This window comes from Salvia splendens, chromosome 18 (assembly GCF_004379255.2).
Source record: "Salvia splendens isolate huo1 chromosome 18, SspV2, whole genome shotgun sequence".
Lineage (NCBI taxonomy): Eukaryota > Viridiplantae > Streptophyta > Magnoliopsida > Lamiales > Lamiaceae > Salvia > Salvia splendens.
In genome coordinates, this window is record NC_056049.1 from 20,560,122 (window position 1) to 20,583,863 (window position 23,742).

The 23,742-nt window shown below is 38.5% G+C and overlaps 2 protein-coding genes and 2 pseudogenes across 3 annotated transcripts; 1 reads left to right on the forward strand and 3 right to left on the reverse strand.

Moving 5' to 3' along the window:
* The first annotated feature begins 723 nt into the window (after positions 1-723).
* LOC121776885 lies at positions 724-1,534 on the forward strand (annotated as a pseudogene).
* Positions 1,535-8,240: 6,706 nt separating this feature from the next.
* LOC121776563 (F-box/kelch-repeat protein At3g61590-like) lies at positions 8,241-11,530 on the reverse strand. 2 transcript variants are annotated; one of them, XR_006045326.1, is made up of 3 exons: positions 11,149-11,530; positions 8,962-10,256; positions 8,241-8,594 (listed from the first exon to the last, which is right to left on the reverse strand). XR_006045326.1 is itself a non-coding variant. In XM_042173753.1 (2 exons), exon 2 carries the CDS (start codon positions 10,246-10,248, stop codon positions 9,031-9,033), a length of 1,218 nt encoding a protein of 405 aa, XP_042029687.1. In that variant the 5' UTR covers positions 10,249-10,256; positions 11,149-11,530; the 3' UTR covers positions 8,707-9,030. The 2 variants fall into 2 exon arrangements, 1 of the variants encoding a protein (XP_042029687.1); XM_042173753.1 differs by lacking the exon at positions 8,241-8,594 and having other exon boundaries at positions 8,707-10,256.
* Positions 11,531-15,673: 4,143 nt separating this feature from the next.
* On the reverse strand, positions 15,674-16,568 carry LOC121776886 (annotated as a pseudogene).
* A 6,094-nt stretch (positions 16,569-22,662) lies between these two features.
* On the reverse strand, positions 22,663-23,277 carry LOC121776888 (ribosomal protein S1, mitochondrial-like). Its single transcript, XM_042174037.1, has one exon. It carries the CDS (start codon positions 23,275-23,277, stop codon positions 22,663-22,665), a length of 615 nt encoding a protein of 204 aa, XP_042029971.1.
* Between the last annotated feature and the right edge of the window lie 465 nt (positions 23,278-23,742).

Sequence of the window (23,742 nt, forward strand, 5' to 3'; positions counted from 1 at the left end):
AGAGATGCTAAATCTTACATGATTTTCTTTTTTCTATCTAGTACATTGGCTAATATACTATATTTTACATTTTAGCAGTAGAAAGGCGCACTGGCAATAGTTGCATTTTGTAAAAGATTCAACTAAATATATACTCAAACTCTTTTTGACCTTTGTTACATTCATATCAGCCTTATGTTTCATTTCACTAGCTCTACTCAGCCTTGTCATCCAAGTAGCACAGAAAAATATCGGAAGTGAGAATCTCAAATAAAAAACCAATTCAAACTGGAGTTACACAAGCAAAAAGAAAGAGAACAAGGGAAAATATGAAAAAACAAACATTGTGTAGTCATGATTTCTTATCGACTCGTTACCACTCAATCCATCTAAAACCGTAAAACTAAAATCTAACACTGGCCAAGTCATAAACAACATCCTCTGATGCCACCTGAAGGTCATCACAGCCAGTGGCAAATTCATGATCTCCTCTTTAGGGTTTCAAGGGTATATCTTTAATGTGGTATAGTCCCAAGTGTATAAGTCCCTAGGTATATTTAATTCCCTAGTCCTATAAATATGAGTGTAAAATGTATCATTTCATCAACTCAGTCAATGAAAACAAGTTCAAATACAAACAATAAATACCTCTATAAATAGGACCTTTAAATCATAAATCTCATTATTGTCTTGTTCTAACTAGTTTCTGTGCAAATTAAAAATTAGGCAGATTAGATTGTCACGATGTATGAAGTAGGCCGAGTATCAGAATACATGGTGATAACGGTGAGATAGATGAAGGACACCAAGCTGACTCGGAAGTCGTGGGTGTTTCCTAGGCAAAGATGCACCCGAATCGACCTCTCCCCTGTGAACTACACCTTCTAGGTCCAAGCCATGAGTGCCGAGAAGCTCCCTTTAATCATCCACGTCGTCTTCACCATCACCCCTCATGCGGACGACCGCGACAGCCTCCTCAAGTACGCCAAGCTCAAGTCCTCCCGTGTCACTGAGCTAGTCGAGGGTGTTATCAAGGGCGAGACTAGGGCTCTGGTCGCCTCCATCTTCAAGGGCACCAAGCAAGAGGTCTTCGACAAAGTCCAATTCCAACTCAACCAGTTCGGCCTCCTCATCTACAACGCCAACGTCCAAGGCCACAAGTACTTCTCCTATCTCGGCCAGAACGTCCAGATGGAAGCAACCAACCAGGCCAGGATCGACGTTGCTGAGGCAAAGATGAAGGGCGAGGTTGGCCCCAAGCTCTGAGACGGCCAGAATGTTTCCAAGGCCAAGATCAGGCAACCAACCACATCAGAACCAGCAGGAGGCCGAAGCCAATGCCCAACTCCCTATGAAGAAAGTCGGATGGGTTAAGGAGCCGAAAATCGCACAAGTCGAGTCCAAGAAGGCAGTCGCCATCTGTGAGGTGGTGGAGAGAATGAGCGCACTCACAACCACAACAAACCTCAAGGCTTATTTCGCTTACGAAACCACTGTGCAGGAAGCAAAACGGCAAACAGAAAGTTGCATAAGCCTCAACCTCAACATCTCGTAGTAGTGATGATTCCACTCGACTACCTAACGCTATAAACTAGCTACTTCTTTATTCACTAGTATTTTATTTTATTTCTTAATTTAATCCCTTCATTCTTTTATCTTACGGACTAATTTTACGAATATAATTTTTCTTTCAATCACATCTCTCTAGTTTTCTATCTCAAATTTCTCATATCCATTATACATTCCTATTTTACAATGCTAGAATATGTAAGTTCAAAATCATCCCAACCCAACGAATTGCTTGGTTCGCTACCATTGCAAATTCGGCGACTTGCTCACTCGGGCTATTTTTTTCACAAAAATCCAAATATTATGATATCAAGAACAAAGCCAATGAATGCAAACAGATAAAAAAACCATAAGCAAAACCAAATCAACCAAGTAAATCCACAAATTTTTATTGATTCATCAAAACTAGCAAGAACACGAACCCTAATTGTCATTTCATTACCAAAAGAACCCTAAGGCCATCCGCAACGCTATCACTTATCCGTCCCTTAACCGTCTCTTAAATTACTATTCATGAGCTCCACTATACTTTTTTACTCCATCTCTTAACTAAGGGACGGAACCTGCAACCCTCCGTCCCTTAACCGTCCCTTAAATTACTATTCATTCAATATCATTTTTTATTTTTATTTCCAACCAAATTCAATTAAAAAACACACTTCATTAAAAATAAAATTACAACATAAAATAAAAATACAACTTAAAATTCAAAAAAATAAAAAAATACATAATTAAAATCCTAAAAAAATAAAAATGAGGCCGTACGGATGCCGGCCTAGATCCTCCTCGTCCGCCTCTGCCCTGGAGCTTCCACCGCCTCGACCTCCTCCCCCGCCTCGGCCTTCTTCCGGAGTGGGTTCAATGGAATAATCCTCCCGAATCTGGGATAATCCCTGCGAATACCTCGGGGCGGATGGACAGGCGGATGCATCCACATCAAAATGGGGTGGTTGGTACCCCCGGCGTCGACGAACCCTTGGTGCCCGGCGTAGACGAACCGGAACCACCACCGAGGACATTGTACATGCCCCCCAGTCGCCGAACGCGTTGATGTCGAACCCACCAGAGCCGCCACCGCCAGAGTTCCCGTCGTCGGACATTTTGTGATGAGAGGTTAGATGAAAATTGGAGAGGAAATGGAGATGATTTAGGAAGAATAGATGTGTAGTTGTGTGTGAAATGAGGATGAATTAGGAGTATTTATAGAGTAAAAAAAAATTAAAAAAAAGGAAAAAATGGTAATATAACGGTAATATTACCGTTTTTAATTTTTTAATTTATTTAATTCAAATTTTTTTAAAAAATGATTTATTGCGTTAGCGTGACGATGCCCACTTGCGGGCCGGCGAGTGGGCGTCACGGCGCCACATCGCCTCGGTGCGTGGCGAGACGTCTCGCCATTCATCACGGCGAGACGGAACGCGGAACGGGCTGGGGACGAGACGGGGCGCTGCAACGTGTCACGCCGCCGTCCCGTCCCTTAGTGACGGAATACGGGCCACCCGCGTGACACGTTGCGGGTGGCCTAGTTGTCAATGACATTTCATTACCAAAAGAACCCTAATTGTCAATTTCATTGACAAAAGAAAGCTATCGGTAACCGTGCATAACATGAATTGAATTATTTATTCATCACTTGTCCAATTCTTTACGTTAATTAGCATATGTGATTCACCGAATAAACTCGATTCAATTCTCAGTTAGACGTTCATAAAACCACGAATTTATAATTCAATTCATTCACCACTACAGTCTCGGTAAGCGTACACAAATGAATAATACCTTGAATTGATGAATCAATTCATCAATTTTTTACGGTAGACAAAATAAAACTCAATTCCCAACTAAAAATTCTTCACATTAGTTTAGAATAAATTCTCAATTCTTTAATCATCATTTGTCGGTATTTTTGTATCTCCACCATGAATTTAAATATTAAAAGGACGGAGTAAAGTGGCCTGGAGCAAGGTCACACGTCCTAAAGAAGAAGGTGACATAGGGATCCGTGACTTGCATTCACTTAACTGTGCATTTGGCATGAAGGCATGTTGGGAGATTTTTTAGAAACAAGAGTATCTATAGACTAGACTCGTTAATGTGCTTTGAATATGTATAGATCATGTTTCTTAGTTGTGATATGATTATATTTCCGAATTAGGATAGTATCTTATGTGCCTAATTATATGAGAGTAGGACACATAATTCTGTGATCTGAGATGTCATAATATGAAAACACCCTGAATACAATCTGTTCTCCGTGGATGTAGCCAATTTGGTGAACCACATAAATCAGTGTCTCTTTACGTTTCTGTTTATCTCGATTACACAATTACTGTATGCTGTCACAACAAGGCTTTTATGCTCAAAGTATTGTTTCGATCCTTCATTGGGTTTTGATCCATGTGCACCCGCTTCATGCACATCGTCGCAAGGGGAAGATGAAGTTTTTTTGGGGCCTATCATCATCTGGAAGTTTCTAGATTAAAACAGCTTAAGAAGATTTGGTGGAAGGCCAAGCTACACATGATTTCCTGCCATGGAGAAGGGTTTGGAGTTGGTATGGTCCGCAGGGGATAAAGACTTTCTTCTGATTGCTGTTGAATAATGGTATTTTGGTTAATGAAGAAAGAGCGCGGAGGTGCATCTCTTCGACAACAATTTGTAGTATGTGTGGTGAAAGACCAGAATGTGGAATGCATATGCTTCGAGACTGCCCCGATGCAAAGAAAACTTGGGAGGGACTACTGAGATATGGTGGGGTGGATGGTTTTTTCGACGTGTCTTTGCACTTGAGAGAATGGGTAATTCGAAATGTTAGCTCCAAACTCTTGTTGGGCAGCGGGATGAGATGGTGCACAATTTTTGGAGTTGGTTGGTTGCTTATTTGGAAGAAAAGATATGGTTTTATCTTCAAAGGTGAGCGGAAATGTCCAGGAGAAATTATTGCTCGTATTCTCACTATGGCCAAGAATGTGGAAGAAGCTAGATTGACAGACGCAGGGGACACGAGATTGTCCAGACCGCCTATGCTAGTGGGTTGGTGACCTCCGACGCTTGATCATTTAAAATTGAATATTGATGCCTCCTTAAAGAATGAGACGGGTTATGTTTTTGGGGAGGTCTAATTAGAGATGCATTGGGATTATGGAGGTGTGGCTCTTTTTTTAACATTGAAGTTTGTTCTATCCCAACTGCAGAGATTTGATGCTTGTATCACGGCCTACATTTGGCCATGTCTAGGTATCCGCAAGTTGGAGGTGGCAAGTGATAATTTTGTTGGAGTGGACATGATCTTGGGACACTTTGAAACTTCAATCAATTGTCGATCTATAGTGAAGAGGGTCCGTGGGTTACTCCAGGATTTCGACTTTGTGGCTTTGTAACATGTGCATCGAGAAGAGAACTTTGCTGCTGATTTTTTTATCTCATTATGCTTATTCTTATCATAGAGGTGTTCATGAGCTCGAGGCCCCTCCGTCGGGGCTCCATAGTTGGATGCTGCATGACAGACTAGGTGTTGCTTATATTCATTGATTTTATCTTTGTATTCGGGCTTTGCCTGCTTTTCTTTACCCAAAAAAAGGACAAACCATTCAACCAATAAAATGCATTTCGATTCAATTCTCAATTAAGTAACCATTAATTCTTTTTAGGTGTATGTATGCGCAAACCTTCAAGTAGGCATGCACAAACCGAACCGGATCGCCGGTTAACCGGCGGTTCGGAACCGCCGGTTCACAAACCGGAACCGGAACCGGCGCCAGCAGTTCGAACTGGATGGCGGTTCAAGCGGGCCGGTTCAGGTTCAAAAAAATCGTGAACCGTAACCGGCGGTTCAGCGGTTCCAACGGTAGGATTCCGGCTAGGGCGTAGGTTTCTGCCGAAAACCTCCGGTTTCTGATGTAAACCGCCGGTTTCCGACGGTTCAAGACCTTTTTCAGGTGGCAGAATATAGGTGGCAGTGTGTAGGCCTGAAAAATCTCAATTGATCACAACCTTATATAAATATATATAAAATATATATAAAATAAAATATTATATATATATAGGGTCATGTTAGGTTGAGATTTTTTAGCTTAATTGAGATGCATTTTCAGCCACTCATCCACAACATTTTTGAAATGTCAATTGCAAGTAGATTATGTCAACTCGTGGGTATTATCGTCAATAGTCTGCACATCAAATGTCAACAACTTATCCATTATATGTATATAGTTGACATGAATTGTATATGTAGTTGACATGAATTGTATATGTAGTTGACATAGATTATATATATAGTTGACATTATATGTGCGGAATTAACATTAAAAAAGGAGATAGCTAAATCTTAAATATAAATCTTAGCAACTAATTTTCAGCCGGGAATATTACCAAACACCTAAAGTGCATTATAATTAAGCTTGATTAGCAAATTCATGAAGTTCCAACAAGTCACATCCAAAATCCACAGATACACAATAAGAGCATCTCCAATGCTGGCGGACGTCAAATAGCCGTCAAATAGCCTTCACACTGCCACATCATCAGCACTACAATTCTCCTGCCACATCAGCTTGCCACATCAACTGGACATCAAATAGCCATCAAATAGCCTTCACACTACCTATCCACATCACTAATAACAATTATATAATTTAATTTACAATTGTATCAACATACATAATTTAATTTACGAGACAAATACGGAAAATTCGAATAATAATATTAAAATTTAAAAAGTACATTACTTTTAAAAAAAAGTACAACAATTTAAAAAAATTACAAAAAGTAAAAAGTACATTAATTTAAAAAAGTAAAACAAAATCACTCATCGCCGCCGTCCTCGTCTCCGTCGTCGCCCAACGCTTCTTCACTGCCGTCGCCGCCGCCTCCGTCGCCACCTACGCCGCGGCTATTCCCGCCGGTGTCCCTCCTCATCGCCTCCAGTTCTTCACGCTGGCTCTGGAGCAATACGCGAAGAAAATCCTTCACCTCGGGGTCCACCGCCGCTTGGAAGTCGGCTAAGGTCTTCACCATTTGAGCGCGCGTTTGTTGGCGCGCGAAGAATTTGAGCTCCTCGGTAGACCTGCCGAGGGGGGATGCCGAATGGACATCCTGGGAACTCGGTGTGCCCCCCCTCGCAACCTGCTGCGCCCGCCTTTGCCCAACCGGGCGAGGTCGGCGACCGAACGACCGAGGAGTCGGGACCTCCTGGGCCGTCTCGGGGAGGTCTGACGAACCACCGCTGCTGCCGCTATAATCTCCGGTATAGTTCAGTCTCTGCCTCTTCGGCCAGCCAGCGTCGACGCCTGCCCGGAATTTCTCCGACTCGTTGAGCACAACGTAGCAGTTCCAGTAGGTGAACTCATAGTACTTCTTATCCGGATCGGGGTAGGCTCTTTCCGCAATCCTCCTGCAGTCTTCCTCTGTTTGGCCACTGGTCTGCATGCGGAGGGCGTTGGCGTACAAACCCGAAAATCGAGAGACGCCAGCCCTGATTCGGTCCCAGCACTTCCGGACCTCCTCCCCGGTGCACGGTCTCCCTTCAGGGCAAAATGCCCTGTAGGCTGCAGCTATCTTCGCCCACAAGTTGACGATCCTCTGGTTGTTTGAAACGAGAGGATCGTCGCAAACACTCACCCACGCCTTGGCAACCGCAACGTTCTCCGCGTCCGTCCACTTCCTCCGGCCCCGGATTTCGGCGCGGGGCTGCGACGACTCGCCGACCTTCTTCGCCTTGCCCTTCTTCTTACCCCGCCCTACTCCCTGGCTTTGAATGAGAGTTTCAGAAACGTCGTTAATATCAAAACCCAAGTCCGCTAAGGAGAAGGTCTCCGAATACTGTGCATCCGTTGGGGTCGATGTGTGCGAAGAACCGGTGGAAAAATCAAAAGTCGGCCGATAGGCGTTGTCCCCCCCGTGCGTCGCCTGCGACTGTGGAATCATATGTTGCGCCGGTGGCATCATCTGCTGCGCCGGTGGCTGCATGCCGGGTGCCCACCCCGGCATCATCTGCATAGGGGGCTGCATGCCGGGTGCCCACCCCGGAATCATCTGCTGCCACGGGTACACGTTGTAGTACCCGCTCATTGGAGGCCAACCACCTCCCCCAGGAGCCGGGGAAGTATGGGACCCTGCCCCGGGAGTCGGGGGCGTCTGAGACCCTACACCGGGAGCCGGGGGAGTCTGAGACCATCCCCCGGGATTAACTGGAGTACCTTCGTAGTTGTTCTCCATTGCTCGTTATTGATCTTGTACAGAAAGTAAGGTAGAGAGAGAGTACTCGTTAAAACAAGTGGTGCGAATGAAAATGAGGTTCAACGCGCGTATATATTGTGTTTTGCGAAAAAAAAAAAAAAATATTTAAATCCGACGCCGGTTTGGCGCCGATCCGGGAGCCACAATGGCGCCCGTGAGGATCGGCGTGGGAACCGGCGTCAGCGCGGGAATCGGCATGGCGACGCCGATTTTGACGCCGATTTCGCCCACGCCGGTTCCAATGGTTCGGCGTCAAACCGGCGTGGGCGAAAAATCGGCGCTCCGGTGGTGACGCCGACCATTGGAGATGCTCTAATGCAAATAACTCTGCTTTAGAAAAGATCAAAGGAAACCCCTATTCCCTGAGTAAAATCAAAGGAGATCCAGACACTCAAAACATGTAAACAGGAAAATTTTACAAAATTGTAAAAATACACAGAGAACAACACCGTTCAATCCATTCCTCTAATTTCATACTATGTCGATGAGCATCAATCAATTACAGCCAGATTACAATAACCAAATTAGATGAAAATCAACTAATCAATTTTTCCAAAAAAATAGGATCCGCTCAGGCAATACAATTTACCCACGCAAAAACCACAATTATCCCCTTCACTTTGCATTACAATTTACCGCCGCTGCTCATCCTCACTACAGCCTCAATAAAATATATGCTAATCATTCCATAATCGTATACATCTGTCGACGAATTGAGCTCCGGACTTGCCGATTTGAAGAATCAAACGGATCTCGAAGGCGAGATTTCGAGGCTGCATCGAGGCTGGAACCCGAATGCTCACCCCCTAACTCCAACACATAAAAACACACACTGAAATGATGGAACAACTCCATACTGATACACCAACCATATAGCCAATAATGACTTCCAATTGATCGGTGAAACACAGAACAAAATAAAAAGAGAACAGATGATTGTTCATTCCAAGATTGAAGATAGCAAAATAAAAATTAGATAATAAAGTTTACAATTTTACCAATAATAAACTTGTAAATTGAATCTGTGAATGTAAAGAATAATGATCTTGACATGGTCATTATCAGCAGATTTCATCTATTCAATGATGGCATTCACCTATAGGCATTGCTACACACTGAATAGTCCTAAACAAAGCAAAAACAAGTTCAAAACCTAAGCATTTTTGGACTTACAGAGAACATGGTGGCATCAATGGCTGCTTCATGTACAATTGGATTAAATATATGTACTAAGCAGGAAATCTAGGGCGCGATTTCGAGCCTTGGTTCGAAGCAAAAGCCGGTGAATAGCTGAAGGGGGAACCTCTTGATCACGGGGCATTTCTGAGACCACTTCCACTGCTTCTGGTCAAAGTCGAAAACAAGAAGCATAGGCGCCCCGTAACTTTGAATGTATATGAGATCGCCCATCCCACTGCTGGCAAAGACGTCGTCAAACTCACCAAAACCTTGAAAGTATTTATGGGGCATTCGGGCAATCTCTTGCCATTCTCTCCCCTTCAGAAGCCAGATCCCGATGCCCTTTATAATGCCCGGTCGATCATGCTTGCCAATGCCTCCGACCATCACAAGTTTTTCCTTCAGGTTCATCAGGCGGCCACATGTGAGAGAGCACGGAACCGGAACAAAACTCCTCATCAGTAGGCCATAAGGCGACCGGCTTCTGAGGTTATACATGATAAGGCCGTGGCGGTTGTCAGGGCCACCACCTCCGATCGAGTAAATCAAGAAGTATAATACACCATCACATATCACACTCTCATCACCGGCTCTCCACCCTGTTAAAACCTCCGTCAGATCCGTTAGCCATTCCTGCGTTTCTGAATCATAGACATGGATGGACAGATCCCACTGAAAGAAGTTTTCAGGGACCTGCTTGGATTTGATAATCGAGACATTGTAACTGCGAGTCGCTCTGTTGACTGAGACCGCTAAAGCACTGTAGTCAGGAAATTTAGGGCCCGGAGGCTCATCAAGTCCTTTGCAACATTTGGTGATCGGGTTGCATACATACAGCTCACTCCTGCTATCGTTGTCCATAACACAGACTAGGCCACTCGATGAAGCTATGAACCAGTTGGATTTCTCGATGCAGGGAAAGTCGATGCCATACCACTTACGGAGAATGGGATCATACGCATAACCAATCGGGTCGTCAGAGCTCGTGAACATGAAGTACCAAGGCTTTTGTAACAACGCATGAGAATTGTTCCAAAGAAACCTCTTCGATGTCACTATCTCATGCCATCTTTTGCACACGCATCCTGCCCTAAAGGTGCTAGCGATGGGGAGATAGGATAATATCCGTTCCAGAAGATCATCGGGCAGAACTACATCCATAGAAACTGCAGAAACTCCTCTGTCGGCTTCCTCATTAAGCTCCGAGAACGAGTTAAATCCCACAGAGCAGCTATCAACGTTGTCAAAACAATGACTAGCCCATGAGATTTCCTCCTCCATTGACGAACCTAGGGAAGAAATGTTCGATGAGCAAATATACACCTTTATAACTTCTGTTACATTGCAACAGCGCAAAAAACAAAAAAAACAAAGAACTAATAACATGATCACCAAAATCCACATTTGCTATCAAGTAAATGCAGTTTAGTGAAATTTACAGGAAGTAAATCTGAGTTCATGCCAACATCCCTAACAAGACACCAAATTTGGATGAATTTGAATCGACCATTGAAATGAAAAGGGTCTTTTTACTAGAAGGAGACACATACAAATTCCCACTTCTACAGATTCCAAAAAGATAGGCTTTTAAACATGTTAAGCAAAGACTTAGAGAGATGCCTCAGCAGAATTGAAGACCTAAACAATGATATCTTGAACAAGAGAGATAAAAGATAGGCTTTTTAAACAATAAGCAACCACATATATTTGAGCAACATCATTACAAGAGTTGAATCACATTTCATAGGCTATATACACATACATGAATTCCTGCCACAAAATAAACAGGCAAACAATATTGGTTCTAAAATAAACTTGAAAGAAGAAAAGAGGAAAATGACATTAGGATTTAGGAGGGGGGTTTGTAGACCCTTTAGCCCTTCAGACTAAACACACCAATGAAATTGCATTATTTACTATTCATTTAACAAACAACCACTCCAAGAATTTCCCACCAAACCTTGGGAAATTTTGCAATATTGAAACAAACCGCTCAATCAGCAGCAACAAGAGAAAATTACCAAACACCCCATTTCAATACAAACAAATCATCAAATTATAAAGAGCAACAATAGCATAAAAAAAGACTGCAGCAGAGACAGATCTCAGAACAACCTCAAAATCCCATCTGCAATAAAACAAAAAAAGGATTTCTTCGCATAAAACAACCAAAGATTGTACCTTTAAGAAACGGGTCACACAGAGAACCTCAAAATCCTCCAGATTCGCCACGAAAACGCATAGAGTGAAGGAAATGGAAGCACTATCAAGAAAAAGAGAGATACTAAAATGTTTGAGCATCCAAGAAGGCACGAATATATATTTGTACGTTGTCTTCATCAATGTGACGTAACATCCCCATCCGTGCTCTTGCCAAAAAGCATGATATGGGCCCGGACCCACTTTTATTACTTTTTTACTCCCTACTCTTAGACAAGAGCACAACACTCACATCCATGCTCTTTCGTAAGAAAATGCTCAATGGTCCAACCATTCTATTATTCAATTTAAATAAAAACATTTTCACAATATTAAAATGCATTAAAAATACTCGAAATACTATTACAAATTACAAAAAAAATTAAAAATTATATAATTAAAATCCTAAAAATTAAAAATTACATAATTAAATTCATTAAATTAAAAAAACCCACTACTCGTGACCGAATTTCGCCCGGATGTGTTTGATTAGGTCTTCTTGTTGCTCAGTGTGGGTTCGGGTATCGTTGTGTTTCTTGTTTCGATCCTCTCGCCCACCGTCGTATGCATACCTCGGCGAGAGAGAAGAATTGTGGTTGTTAAATTCTTGGCCTATTTTTCACCCTTGTACGTTCAAATCAAATAAGTAGCCGAAAGGGCAGGATGAGTGAGAGAAGTGTGCATTTTTGGGGTTGTTGGCATACACAAAACTGAGTTTACTGAGAGGGTTTTAATGGATGAAAGTGAAACCCAATATTATAAAAATTAAATTGGAAATATGTGGGCAACTTTATTTGATCTTTTTGGTCACGAATGATAATGGTGTGTATTATTCATTCACCCACAACTTATTTCTTACTCGAAATCAATCTATTATTCATTCACCCTTTTCAATTACACCAACTTCATTTTGTCTCTCCTGTCTTGAGGTAATAATAATCAAATCAATTATGACGCGACTTTTAAATTTATTTTTATTTATTAATAAAAAATAAAGAAAATGTAAAAGAAACAAATAATGAAAATTGATCTATTAGTACTCTATTTTATTTATAATTTGAGGGTATTTAACTTTGTTTATTAGTGCATAGGTTGGAGTCATGGATATGGACTTTTTGAGAATGTAATGATCCATTTATTCAAACCAAACTTTCTTTTTTTTCAATTGCAAGTTCCAAAGCCTTGATTTTATTGCAATTTGGATTCCATCTTTTTCTCACATCAAAGTTTTGATCAGGAATTCTTTTTAGTGGATGAGAAATTTGAGAATCTATGTATTGTTTTTTGTAATTCAATGAATAGAATCTCGCGAGCTAGTAATTGGTGTACATGAAAACATAGTCTATTTGAATTTGAATTTAAATGTTAGAAAAAATATATAATAGTATATGTAATATGTAGTAATCTTTTGTAATTCATTTGTTATATTTTTTTTTATCAAACAAATCGAGGGGATTTTATCTTTGGTTGATCTAAAATCACCTCAAATGTCACAATCCAAACACCCTAGATTTTGTAATGGTATTTTCCGTCTTGGCTTCATTATGTTGTATGTTCCGATTTAAATTACAAATTAGGTCGTCTTCCTATAAAAAAAAGTCGAATTCCTATTTTATAAACAATTAATAAATCATAAAATTTGAGACAACAAAAAAACACAAAGAATACTAACAAATCTTTTGTTTGCTCTCAAACATTAGTTTAGTATATTCGTTGTCAACAAGAACAAGATATGCCCCAATAGCCAACCAATGAATCTGTCTTTTCCTTATTGTAAAAATGGATTTAAAAAAAAATAGATTCAATTAATTGCTAATGGTATTGAAAGATCAAATATGCATGCTTTACCCAACCTCTCCATATAGTGGAACAACGTTTGTATTTATTTCTTTCTTTAATCTTATGGAGAGTGGTAGGTTTGTCAAAATATATTTTACTGAAAAATACTTTCCCTATATAAAAAAAATTGGAAAAAATGTTGGTAATAAAGGCTGTGACGGCTAATGTCTTTAATGAACATTATTATAGACTCAGAAAAATTAAATTGGTACATCTACCATGGAATATGGATGATGTAATTTGCGAACCAGATTTCGGTTGCACATTTGAGTTTCAGCTTATTTATGATTTCTCGTGTAAAAAGACAGCGTAGAGTATAGAGATATTATCTTCTTATACTCACTCTATAATTGAAATAATACAGCATAAAACAATAATGTTAGGTGTTGGGTCTGTTGACCATTCATCTAAAAATTGCATGAATGAGAGAATTGATATACACTAAAAAAGAAAAGAAAATGTAAGAAAACTAATACTACAATTATGAAAATGATTCAAGCTGGATACAAACAAATAAATAGTACCTTCTCCATCCCACAATAATAATCACATTTTATTTTTATAATAAATGGTAAGTAGGTCTCACATTTCATTAACTCACTTCATTCATATTCTATTATAAAATAAATATAAAAAAGTGAATTCCATATTCTACTAATTTTTTTAACCCACTATTCTTTACATTTCTTAAAACTCGTACCCACACCAAATATAATTTCTATTGTAAAACGGAGGGAGTAATATAAAATGATTCTATAAGTGATTATATATAGATAGGTAAGATTTTACTGAATTCTGTTAATTGTGTGAAGCATGAGCCCCATTTTAGGAGGTAGGAAATTAAAGTGTGAGAGAAAAATGGGAAGAAATAATGTGATAAAGTTTGTTGGTATTAAATTTGGATTCACTTGTAACACCATGACTAATTCAACCAAATATTAGACTACGAGTGTAGTGGTCCACTTTTCACATCCAACTCTATGTATCATTTTCATTTTTCATACTTATTTTTCTCTAATTTCAACTTTACATTCTTTTTAGAATTTCATTTCATTTTATTAGATAGTACATAATTAATTATTGGGATTAATAAAAATCAAAGTAGGATATATTATTATTTTAACTGAATATTTTAAATTACTTTTATCGTTTATTACTTAGTAGTCATATTTATTCTATGATATACACTAAAGAATATGGTATTTTCGAAGAGTGCATGAAGAACTTCCAAGTAGTGGATTAGTAACATTTTTTAGAATGTGATGTATCGTGAGAATTAAATATTACTATTTCACCTAGTTAATCAACATCAACTGTTACAATAATTTTGTTGGCACCAACAACCACAAGTCAATTAACGTGGCTTAATTTATCATTAAATTATAAATTTGATGTGTGCATCAAAACCAAATGGATTAAGGCGGAACAAATCACTATTTACTGCACGAGCTCGAGCTTAATATATTATGTTTATCTATATAGCTCAATTATATTTTTTCCAATAAAGATATTTTCACCCACTACTGAAAGATATTATTATCTTGTATTATTAATTTAAATAAAGTTATTAAAATTCGGTTGAACCCTATATGTCCATTGTAATTAATATTCAAAGGCTATTAAAATATTTTATTTTAATAAATTATATATAATTTAACAATTATCTAATTTTGTAAAAAGTCTTAGGAAATAGCCATCTACTATAATTTATCGTCGAAATAAATGAACGAATAGAAGTCCGTCACAGAATATCTCCCATTGAAAGTCACAATATTCGACTTTCGCAATGCATAATTCATGTATTGAACAGTTGATTAAATAATAATATGACTTTCAACTGGATCATGATGATGGCAACGAAAAGCTTATTTAATTAATAAATTAATCAAATTGCACTGATGGCAAAAAGCCAAACACTGTATAAATTGGTTCTTGTTGAATTTCAAGAGTAAAATGAATTTCTTCATATATTGAATTTGCACTCTATTTCACCAATCATATGGTTTGAGATTTTTAAATTATTTATAAAAAAGGCAATGAAAAACATTGATCATAGAGAATGAAATAATTTATCAAACCTAAGCAAAATTAAACTATTGATCTAGTTACTACCTTTTTTAAGTCAAACAAGTTGATAGATCATTATTCTAAACTCAGTTTAAATTCAGAGCTTAATTCATAGTAGCATTGTTTTTATCTCAACTAAACTCAAGAAATTACACTAACTCCCAAAAGTCTAGCTACTAAGAATAGCTCTCTATATATGATCCACTTATATGCACATGGCTTCAAGATTTAACATAGTAGTATATTTTCCAAATTCGATTAATCTATTAAAACCATCTATTAAACATATCACAAGATAATATAACTTAATGAAATCAAATAGTAACATATGTGGGCGACAAAGAAACAAAACTAATAGTAGCAAAAACACACAAGAAAAACATGCAAAATGAGCGTTATCCATTTTCGATCCTCCTCTTAATCGGTAAAATTTCATTTGTCAATTCACACTTAACATATTTTATAGAGTAAAGGCCCAATTTGGTCCTTAACATATTGTGATTTATTGTTTTTGGTCAAAAACATTATCTTTTGAATTATTCAGTCCCTCACAAATAAAAACGGGTCACATTTGGTCCGAATTTGATGGAACCGTTAAAAGTTAACGGTCAACGAATCTTAATTCGATTTTGACCGCATCTCCGCCGTCTGGCTCGCCGACACCAAGCTCCTCCGCACCAGCACCCCCTAGCCCACCCCTCACGGAATCTCCTGGAACTTCCGCAAAGACATCACCCGCTACTCCTGCCTCCTCACCTTCACAACAATCAATTCCAGATCATTCTATAGTTATTGCATAACACAAATTAACCAACAATACATAACTAAAATGGTAAAGTCAACAAATTTTCAATAAACCCTAATTGGTGATTGGTGAACAGAAAGTATTTGGGGGAAATGATTGTTTACCATCATATTCACAGATAAATCTTCCGGCGGTGATCAGCTCCACCGCATAGAGGCCCACCCTTTTTCTCGTGTTTTACAATCTTCAACCTCAAATTCACCCCGCACTGAGTCGCCCTGTTGCCGCACAGAGAGTCACACTTGCAACTCGGTCCGCATTCTAGATTCAAGCAGGGGCAAAAATCATCGCCGCCGCAGCCTTTTGTGCAGTTGCAACCGGTGGCGCCGTCGACGCGGAATAAAAAAGGAGAGGGGGGATCGGGTGGGGCATCGTGGTCGGAGCCACATGGCTGGCGGAAGTGGGTGGTAGTGCGGAGGGTCTGAGGTGGAGTGTAGAGAAAGTAGGAGTAGGTGTGGGGGTCACCGGGGATGGGGTTGTGGAAAGGGATGGGAAGCTTCTCAAAACCTCTGGAAGCGTCGGAGGTTATGCGGGAAGTTACGTTGGTGGAGAGGTGGTGCAAGGTTTTGCAGGTTGAGGAGATGGAGACTAGCTTGGTGGGATTGAGGTAAGGAATGACGATGGGGGCGCATTGGAAGAATGGTTCGTCGGTTTGATGGTAGTTGATTTTCCGGCAATGTGGTTCCTCCATTGTAGAATTGGGCGGAGGTCCAACCGTCCAAATTCGTAGAATTGGGAGGAGGTCTAGAATTCGGTGCCGGCGAGCCAGACGACGGAGATGCAGTCAAAATCGAATTAAGATTCATTGACCGTTAACTTTTAAGGGTTCCGTCAAATTCGGACCAAATATGACCCGTTTTTATTTGTGAGGGACCGAATAATTCAAAAGATAATGTTTTAGACCAAAATCAATAAATCGCAATACGTTAAGGACCAAATTGGGCCTGTAGTCTATTTTATATTCAAATGTCATACGTGAAATTATATTCATAACGCATTTATGTTATAACAATTATATACTACAATTTTTTCTGTGTGGTGTCGACATGCTACCTTAATAAAGTTGATCTGAATACTTTAATAAGAAATGAAATTAGCATATACCACTTTCCAGCCAAGCACCTCTTGCACATCATAACAAGTCATGACTCATGTCTCACTTGGAAATATTTAATTTCAATTCTGTAATGACTCATTCTTTTACTATTTTTGTCCTTTTTAGAACTTTTTCATGCACACCAACCACGTTCATCCAAAACTTGTAATATACCATCGATTTGGCACACACACATACCTAAAGAATGAGAACTAATTTTAAATTTAGTGACAGTTGATTTCCAATAAATATGATTTATGGTTACTTATATTCTTTAAGGGAAGAGATCAAAATTCAATCTCATTCCCTTCTCTAGACTACTACGAAGGTATTGTTTGATAGTAGTACTTCATTTTATTAGAGCATCTCCAATGCAGGCGCCTTCGCAGTTAACGTACATGGGGTGCAGGATTTGGGGCTGTATTGCAGAGGTAGGGTGGGGTGGGGGCAACTGCAATTTTCCATCTTTGTTTTAATTGGCAAATGAAAGAAATTTAAAAGTCATGTCACAGTGAACTCGAAGATGCAGTGATGTTTGGCCTTAGGCATACCACTCTATCAGCATACCACTCTATCAGTAGACCAATTTACACACAACATTTTTTTTTCTTTTTTATTGTTTTTTATTAGTGTTTGAATAGGTGCAAAAGAATTGGGTTGCGGTATGGAAGAAGTAACATGTTGCTTTGATTATAATGGTGATAATAGGTAGATATGAAAACTCGGTAATTTGTTGAACCTAATTCTTATTTTGAATTGGGCTTTTCAATCTCAGTTTTGAGCACAATAAGAATAACCGTACATAATCCCATCAAAATATAATTCATTTTAAAATTTTTGCAATTTAAATATACTCCATATACAAAAAATTCAGAATAATAAAAAATAGTAATTAATTTAAAAGGTATAATTGCGACACCAAATTTGTGGTTGAGTTGTTGGTGTTTGGATTGAAATTTGAAACATTGATGTAAAAGATGATTAGTAGCACAATTTTGATCTAAAATAGAGAAGACCATTTATCGACTATCTGCACACTTTTTTTATTGAACAACGAAGTACTCCCTATAATACTCCTTTCATCCTATAACAATAGATAATTTGGGGATAATACAACTTTAATGAACAATTAGAAAAGTATAAGATACATAAAAAAAAGTTAAAGTTTTGTTACGAAACATGAGGTCTACCTTATTAAAGAGAAAAATGCTACCAGTCAACTGTTTTTATGTGACAAACTAAAATAAAAATAGTGTCTATTTTCATGGGACCAACTATATAGAGATATATTTTTGGTATAAAAAAATTGGCAAGCTTTGGAGGTTTGTATTTGTTGGGTCTTTTCCAAATCTATCACATCTAAACACCACTAACAAAATTTACCAAAAAAACATATTGATCCACACGTTCTTATCAGCTTCATCATTGTTAAATTGACATTGTTTTCGTTGCAACGAGTTTTATAAGTGATTGTAAATAAAAACTGCGTGAATTAAACACAGATATTTTACTTTATGAGTAGTTAATCGTTTAATTAAGCAATTTTCTCCAAACTCATTATTGACAAGCGAGAACTCATATATGCTAGAGTTGTGTGCTTGGTGGAATTTGATAATTATTTTGCAAAAACTAAAGTTGTTCCAACTCGATAATTATTTTCTTCAACTTAATTATTGAACGTTACAAGTAACCAGTTTATTATTGGAATGATACGTCAATTCAAAAGCATCAGTACGCCATATTTTAGTCTGCGGATAAAGTGATACTCCAAATCGAGTTGAATTTAATGACTACTTTGCTGTTAATATTTGATAAATACCAATTAATTTTGTATTTGTTCTTTTAATTTAATAAAATGAATGAAATGAGAGGGCTAGGCTGGGCTGTTGCTAAGCCGTGGAAAGGCTAGGGTTAGGGTATTGATTAGGCCGTGAGAAGAGCATGATGACATGACAGAAAGAGTTTTAGACTGGAATGTTGGTAGGGCATTCCTATTGCAGCAAGAAATGTGTTTAGCGATACTAATAAATTAAAAATGTCTTCACCATTATTTATAAACCAAAAACATTCCCATCAACATAACAAAACAAACTGAAATAGTTACACCAATATAATTATAAACCAAAAATATTCAAATAAAGCATCATACTATATATAAAATGGCTGCGCCTCTCATGCCTTCGAAACCTGTCTTGTTACATTATTGAGTTTTTAAATTGTGGCAAACACATACAGATCAAGTCTTGTCTTAATTATGGTACTGTGTGTTGTGATTTTTTTAGGATTTTAATTGTTTTTGTTCCTGAGGAATGCATGTGAAGTAACCTATTTAAATTGAACATAATGATCGAAAATTTCGACACATAAATAGTTAGTGTGTAATTATTCTTTTTTTCTTTATAGGATACTATAGTTACATTTTTTATTGTTATATACCGTTTCATATCTGTACTTTTGTTCTTGGATTTACTCTGATATTGTTCTTAGATTTACTTTGTGATGGAGATGCATGTTTTTTAGAACTACTTGAGACTTGAGAGATATGATATACAATAACTATTAATTATGAAAATTTAACTCTCAATTATTGAATCCTAACTAAAAATTGATTACTAGAATCCCAAATTATAATAAACATTTAGTAAAAACATTTAGATGTTTAAATTTCTTTGTCTATTAGTTAGATTTATATAGGGGTAAAATCACATTTTAAGTGTGAGTATCTGATCCCTCATTATTATATGCTATATTCATTTAGTAAAGTCATTCACCTTAGATCTTTGCAATCGAAATATTGAAAATAATGCTTCATTTTCACAATATTTTGAGAATTCTATATTATTTTTTTTCCTATCTATATGTGTGTTTCAACATCCAACACAAAATCATCCAATTGTTTCATATTGTTCAAGAATGATCAACAACAACATAGGATTTGGATCTTCTGTTGTGATTGTAGCACAACATGGATGCTGTTTTACATACCCAATTATTTTATATAAAAATTAATATTTTAAGATTATAGTTTAAGAATAAAATAATTGGAATATGTGGAACAACATCGCCTGTTGTTATCACCCATAGCAGGGATCCAAACCTGCAACATAGTACCTGTCCCTCATGCTTGGGCTTGAATGTGGACTTTTTATGACTTAATTATAATCCTTGGGCTTATATGGATGATATTAAGATATCTTAACCTACTTACTGGACTTATTGGTTGGAATAAAAAAAATTGATTAATTGAACTGAATTTGTACACCTGGACTTGATTTTTAAATAATCGAATAAGTAATGTTACATACAAATATATTATCTTTTTATTGAAAAGAGATGAAGGCTCACTTTATCTCATAAATTATTACAAACTTTTGAGAGTGTGGAACTCTACCATGGATTTCACCTTTAAACCTTACCATTTATATTAAAAAGGTATGCAACTCAAATTGAAAATATTATACATTCATAGCAAGAGAAAAAGTGCAGTTCATTTAACTAAACAAAGGTAAAAACGATAACCGTTGCTGGTGTGGTAATGAGTAGATATTTCATAGTTTGAGTTTTGCTCTTTCAATTGAACAACTTTTTCTTTCGTGGGGAGTTCTACCTTTTCGATAATAAAACAAGGTAAATAGACCAAAGTTGAGTAATAAAAAAATTGTTACGAATATAAATTATAATTAATCCAAATTAGTCGGCAATAAGAGCATCCACAATAGCGCCTAGCGCACCGCCTAGCCGAGCGCCGGCGCTAGGCGATCTATTGCAGCCGCCTAGCGGATTTCGCGAAAAAAAAAACCGCCTAGCGCTCGGCGGTTCCGCGGCGCTAGGCGGTGCGCTAGGCGATCCGCTAGGCGCTATTGCAGCGTCCGGACCGCCTAGCGCGAATTTTTAAATTTTTTTTTTGTTTCCGAAACACTATATATACACGACTTGCCTGTCATTTCATTCGCACCACTTGGATGGTCAAGACGATGGCCGAATGGCGGGCGGCGGTGGACCCCGTGGAGAAGAGTTTGCTTCAAACATTGCTCCTGAGCATGCATGAAGATTTGGAGGCGGCACGGAGGGAAGCCGACGGGAGTAGAGGCGGCGGCGACGGAGGCGGAGGCGATGGTGGCGACAGCGACGGAGGAGACGACGACAGCGACGAGGAGTGAATTATTGTACTATTTTTAAAATTATTGTAATTTTTTTTTTAATTATTGTACTTTTTTTAAATTATTGTACTTTTTAAAATTTTAATAGTATTATTAATGTTTCCCGTATATGTCTGGGCTATGTCTGGGCTATTGCTGGGCTATTTGCTTGTTTTGATGATGTGACAGGAGGATTTTTAGTGCTGATGATGTGGCAGTGACTAGGCTATGACTGAGCTATTGTTGGGCTATTCCTATTGTGGATGGCCTAAATGATAAGATGATGAGAAAGCATAAAAAGGCATTCCACCTACAAAAATAGAGAACATTCTGGATATATGCAGACTTTGGAAGCTCATTCATAATCATTCCTCTCTCAATCTCACCAAAAGCGGATTCTGGCACCCTCCGCCAATATTTCAACACCACACCATCTCCTTAAACTTCTAAAAATTTTAATAATTATAAAATCTCTATCAACATCACTAATAATATAGGATTTAATAATATTAAAATCTTCTAAAAGACAATCCACCATCTTTTTATATAGTCTGTTTCCTACTTGACCTGGATAGATAACATCAAATTTCTCAGGAAAAGTATTAGACAAGACGAAGAGAATCGTGTGTGTTGAGATGGTGATGCACTTGTTCTTTGCGGTGGCGTTCTCTGTGGCGCCGTTGACGATTTACATCCCGCCAGTGAGGAGCTTGAATCCGTTCGTTGAAACCTTGGAAGCTATGTTGAAGGAATCCGCTGCTCACACTGTCAGATTTTATTCGCGCCTGCGCTACGCCTGCTCTCGGATCTTCAATGCTGCTACCTAATTTCAGATCGTCTCAGAGTAGACGGAGTAAATATACATTTACTAGTACTAGATTTGTTGAGTTTTCCTGTAGAGGCAATCACCTTGATTTGGTAGTGTAAATGAATAAATGGAAAATGTGACTGTTTTGGCTGATTGGTTTATTAATTCACTACTTGAATTTTTCCAGATGTTTTGGTTCTATGTATTTAGGGTTCATCTGCTTCCTACTGTGAGTTTTGCTGGGCAAAATGTTATACCTAAAGCCAGACTCATTGCCACGAAAAACACTATGAGAGTGAATTTCAGATTTGAGTTTAAAACTAAAGAATCATTCCAGAGATAGTGTGCGTGCAATCACTTGTTTAAAATCAATTTCCACATTGAATTGAATAGCTCATCAGAATACAAGAAACTAAACAATCATATGCAAAATAGATGTGTTCTTCAAAACAATCACCAGTTTTATAGAGATGCGGAATTGCAGAAATCAGCAGAAGATCACAAAACAAACAAATTGAGATAAAAAAAACAATCTCAAAACTCACCAATCCACTTTTTAAACTTAAATCGAACAAAATTAAAGACCAATTTCTCCAACCAATTCAATCGAATATCATTCATATTCATAAATTATTGCTGCAGCATAAACTCGGAGGTAAAAGGACACGAAAAGCCTAACTCAAGCCCAGTCGCATATCAAAGGCAATGCGAGTTCTATGAAAACGTAACCTGAATTCACAAATCACCCTACTTTAGTAACCACAAAATTCCTGGGGGATAAGCTCTCAATCACAAACCGATCGCCGTCAATCCTTCTATTATAAACATTTCTCGCCGGAAGAAAAGCAAGGTAACCGGCGATGCCGACCGAGTAGCCTCCCCTCACTTTTCCAGCTATGAAACCCTTCACCTTCCGATTGAACTTCCACCGATTCTGCAACTCCAGCCACGCCCGCTGCTTCCTGAACATCCTCGGCAGGAGGAGCGGCTGATCGCCTGCGCAGGCGGAGTCCGTCTGCCCTACCATGTCTTCGAACCTAGCAGCGGCGTTCAGCTTCGTCCGGGAATCTCCGGTCACCAGATCCACGAAGCATCGCTGCAGGAGTGAGTTTTTGACCGTCGATTCGCCTCTGGCGGCGTGGAGGAAGCCGACCTTGGTGGAGAAAGTGGCCGGGCCGGCGGATTTGGGCGGATCTACCAATTCGTTGGCCAAGGCGGTCCTGGGGCGGCCGACGCCGGCGTCGATGAGGTAAGTGTCATCTCTGAGGCGGACGGCTTTGGCTTTGAGGGCGACCTCGCTTTGGAGGAGGAAACTTGAGTTTGATTTGGGGAAGAGGCGGCTCATATACACGCTCATCTTCTCCGATCCCAAATTTTTCCAAGTGAGAGTGAGATGGCGATTGCTGTGGATTTTGGGAAAGAGACTAGGGTTTCTCTGCACATATAATTATAGATTTGCCCCTTTGCTTTCGATAATTCTCTTTCCCACCCCAAAATGTTAATTTGGTTGCCTAATTTATTAAACGACTTTAAAAGTAGGCAAATTTAATTTTATTTATCAAAATGTGTCACGTTCTCTATACTCTATAAAATTGCGTGGATCGATTCCAATAAAGATTCATGTCGCATTTTCCCCATTAACGTCTCTAAATTTATCTCAATACTATCACCATCCACTAGTGGGATTTTCAATTTGCAATAAGGTGCCGTGAAATTAATTATGTAGTAAGTTTAGTTAATGATATTCAATACCATAACTCAATTCTAGATAAATAATTATGAGATAATTAATTATAGGTAATCCCTTATGGCTAAAATAATC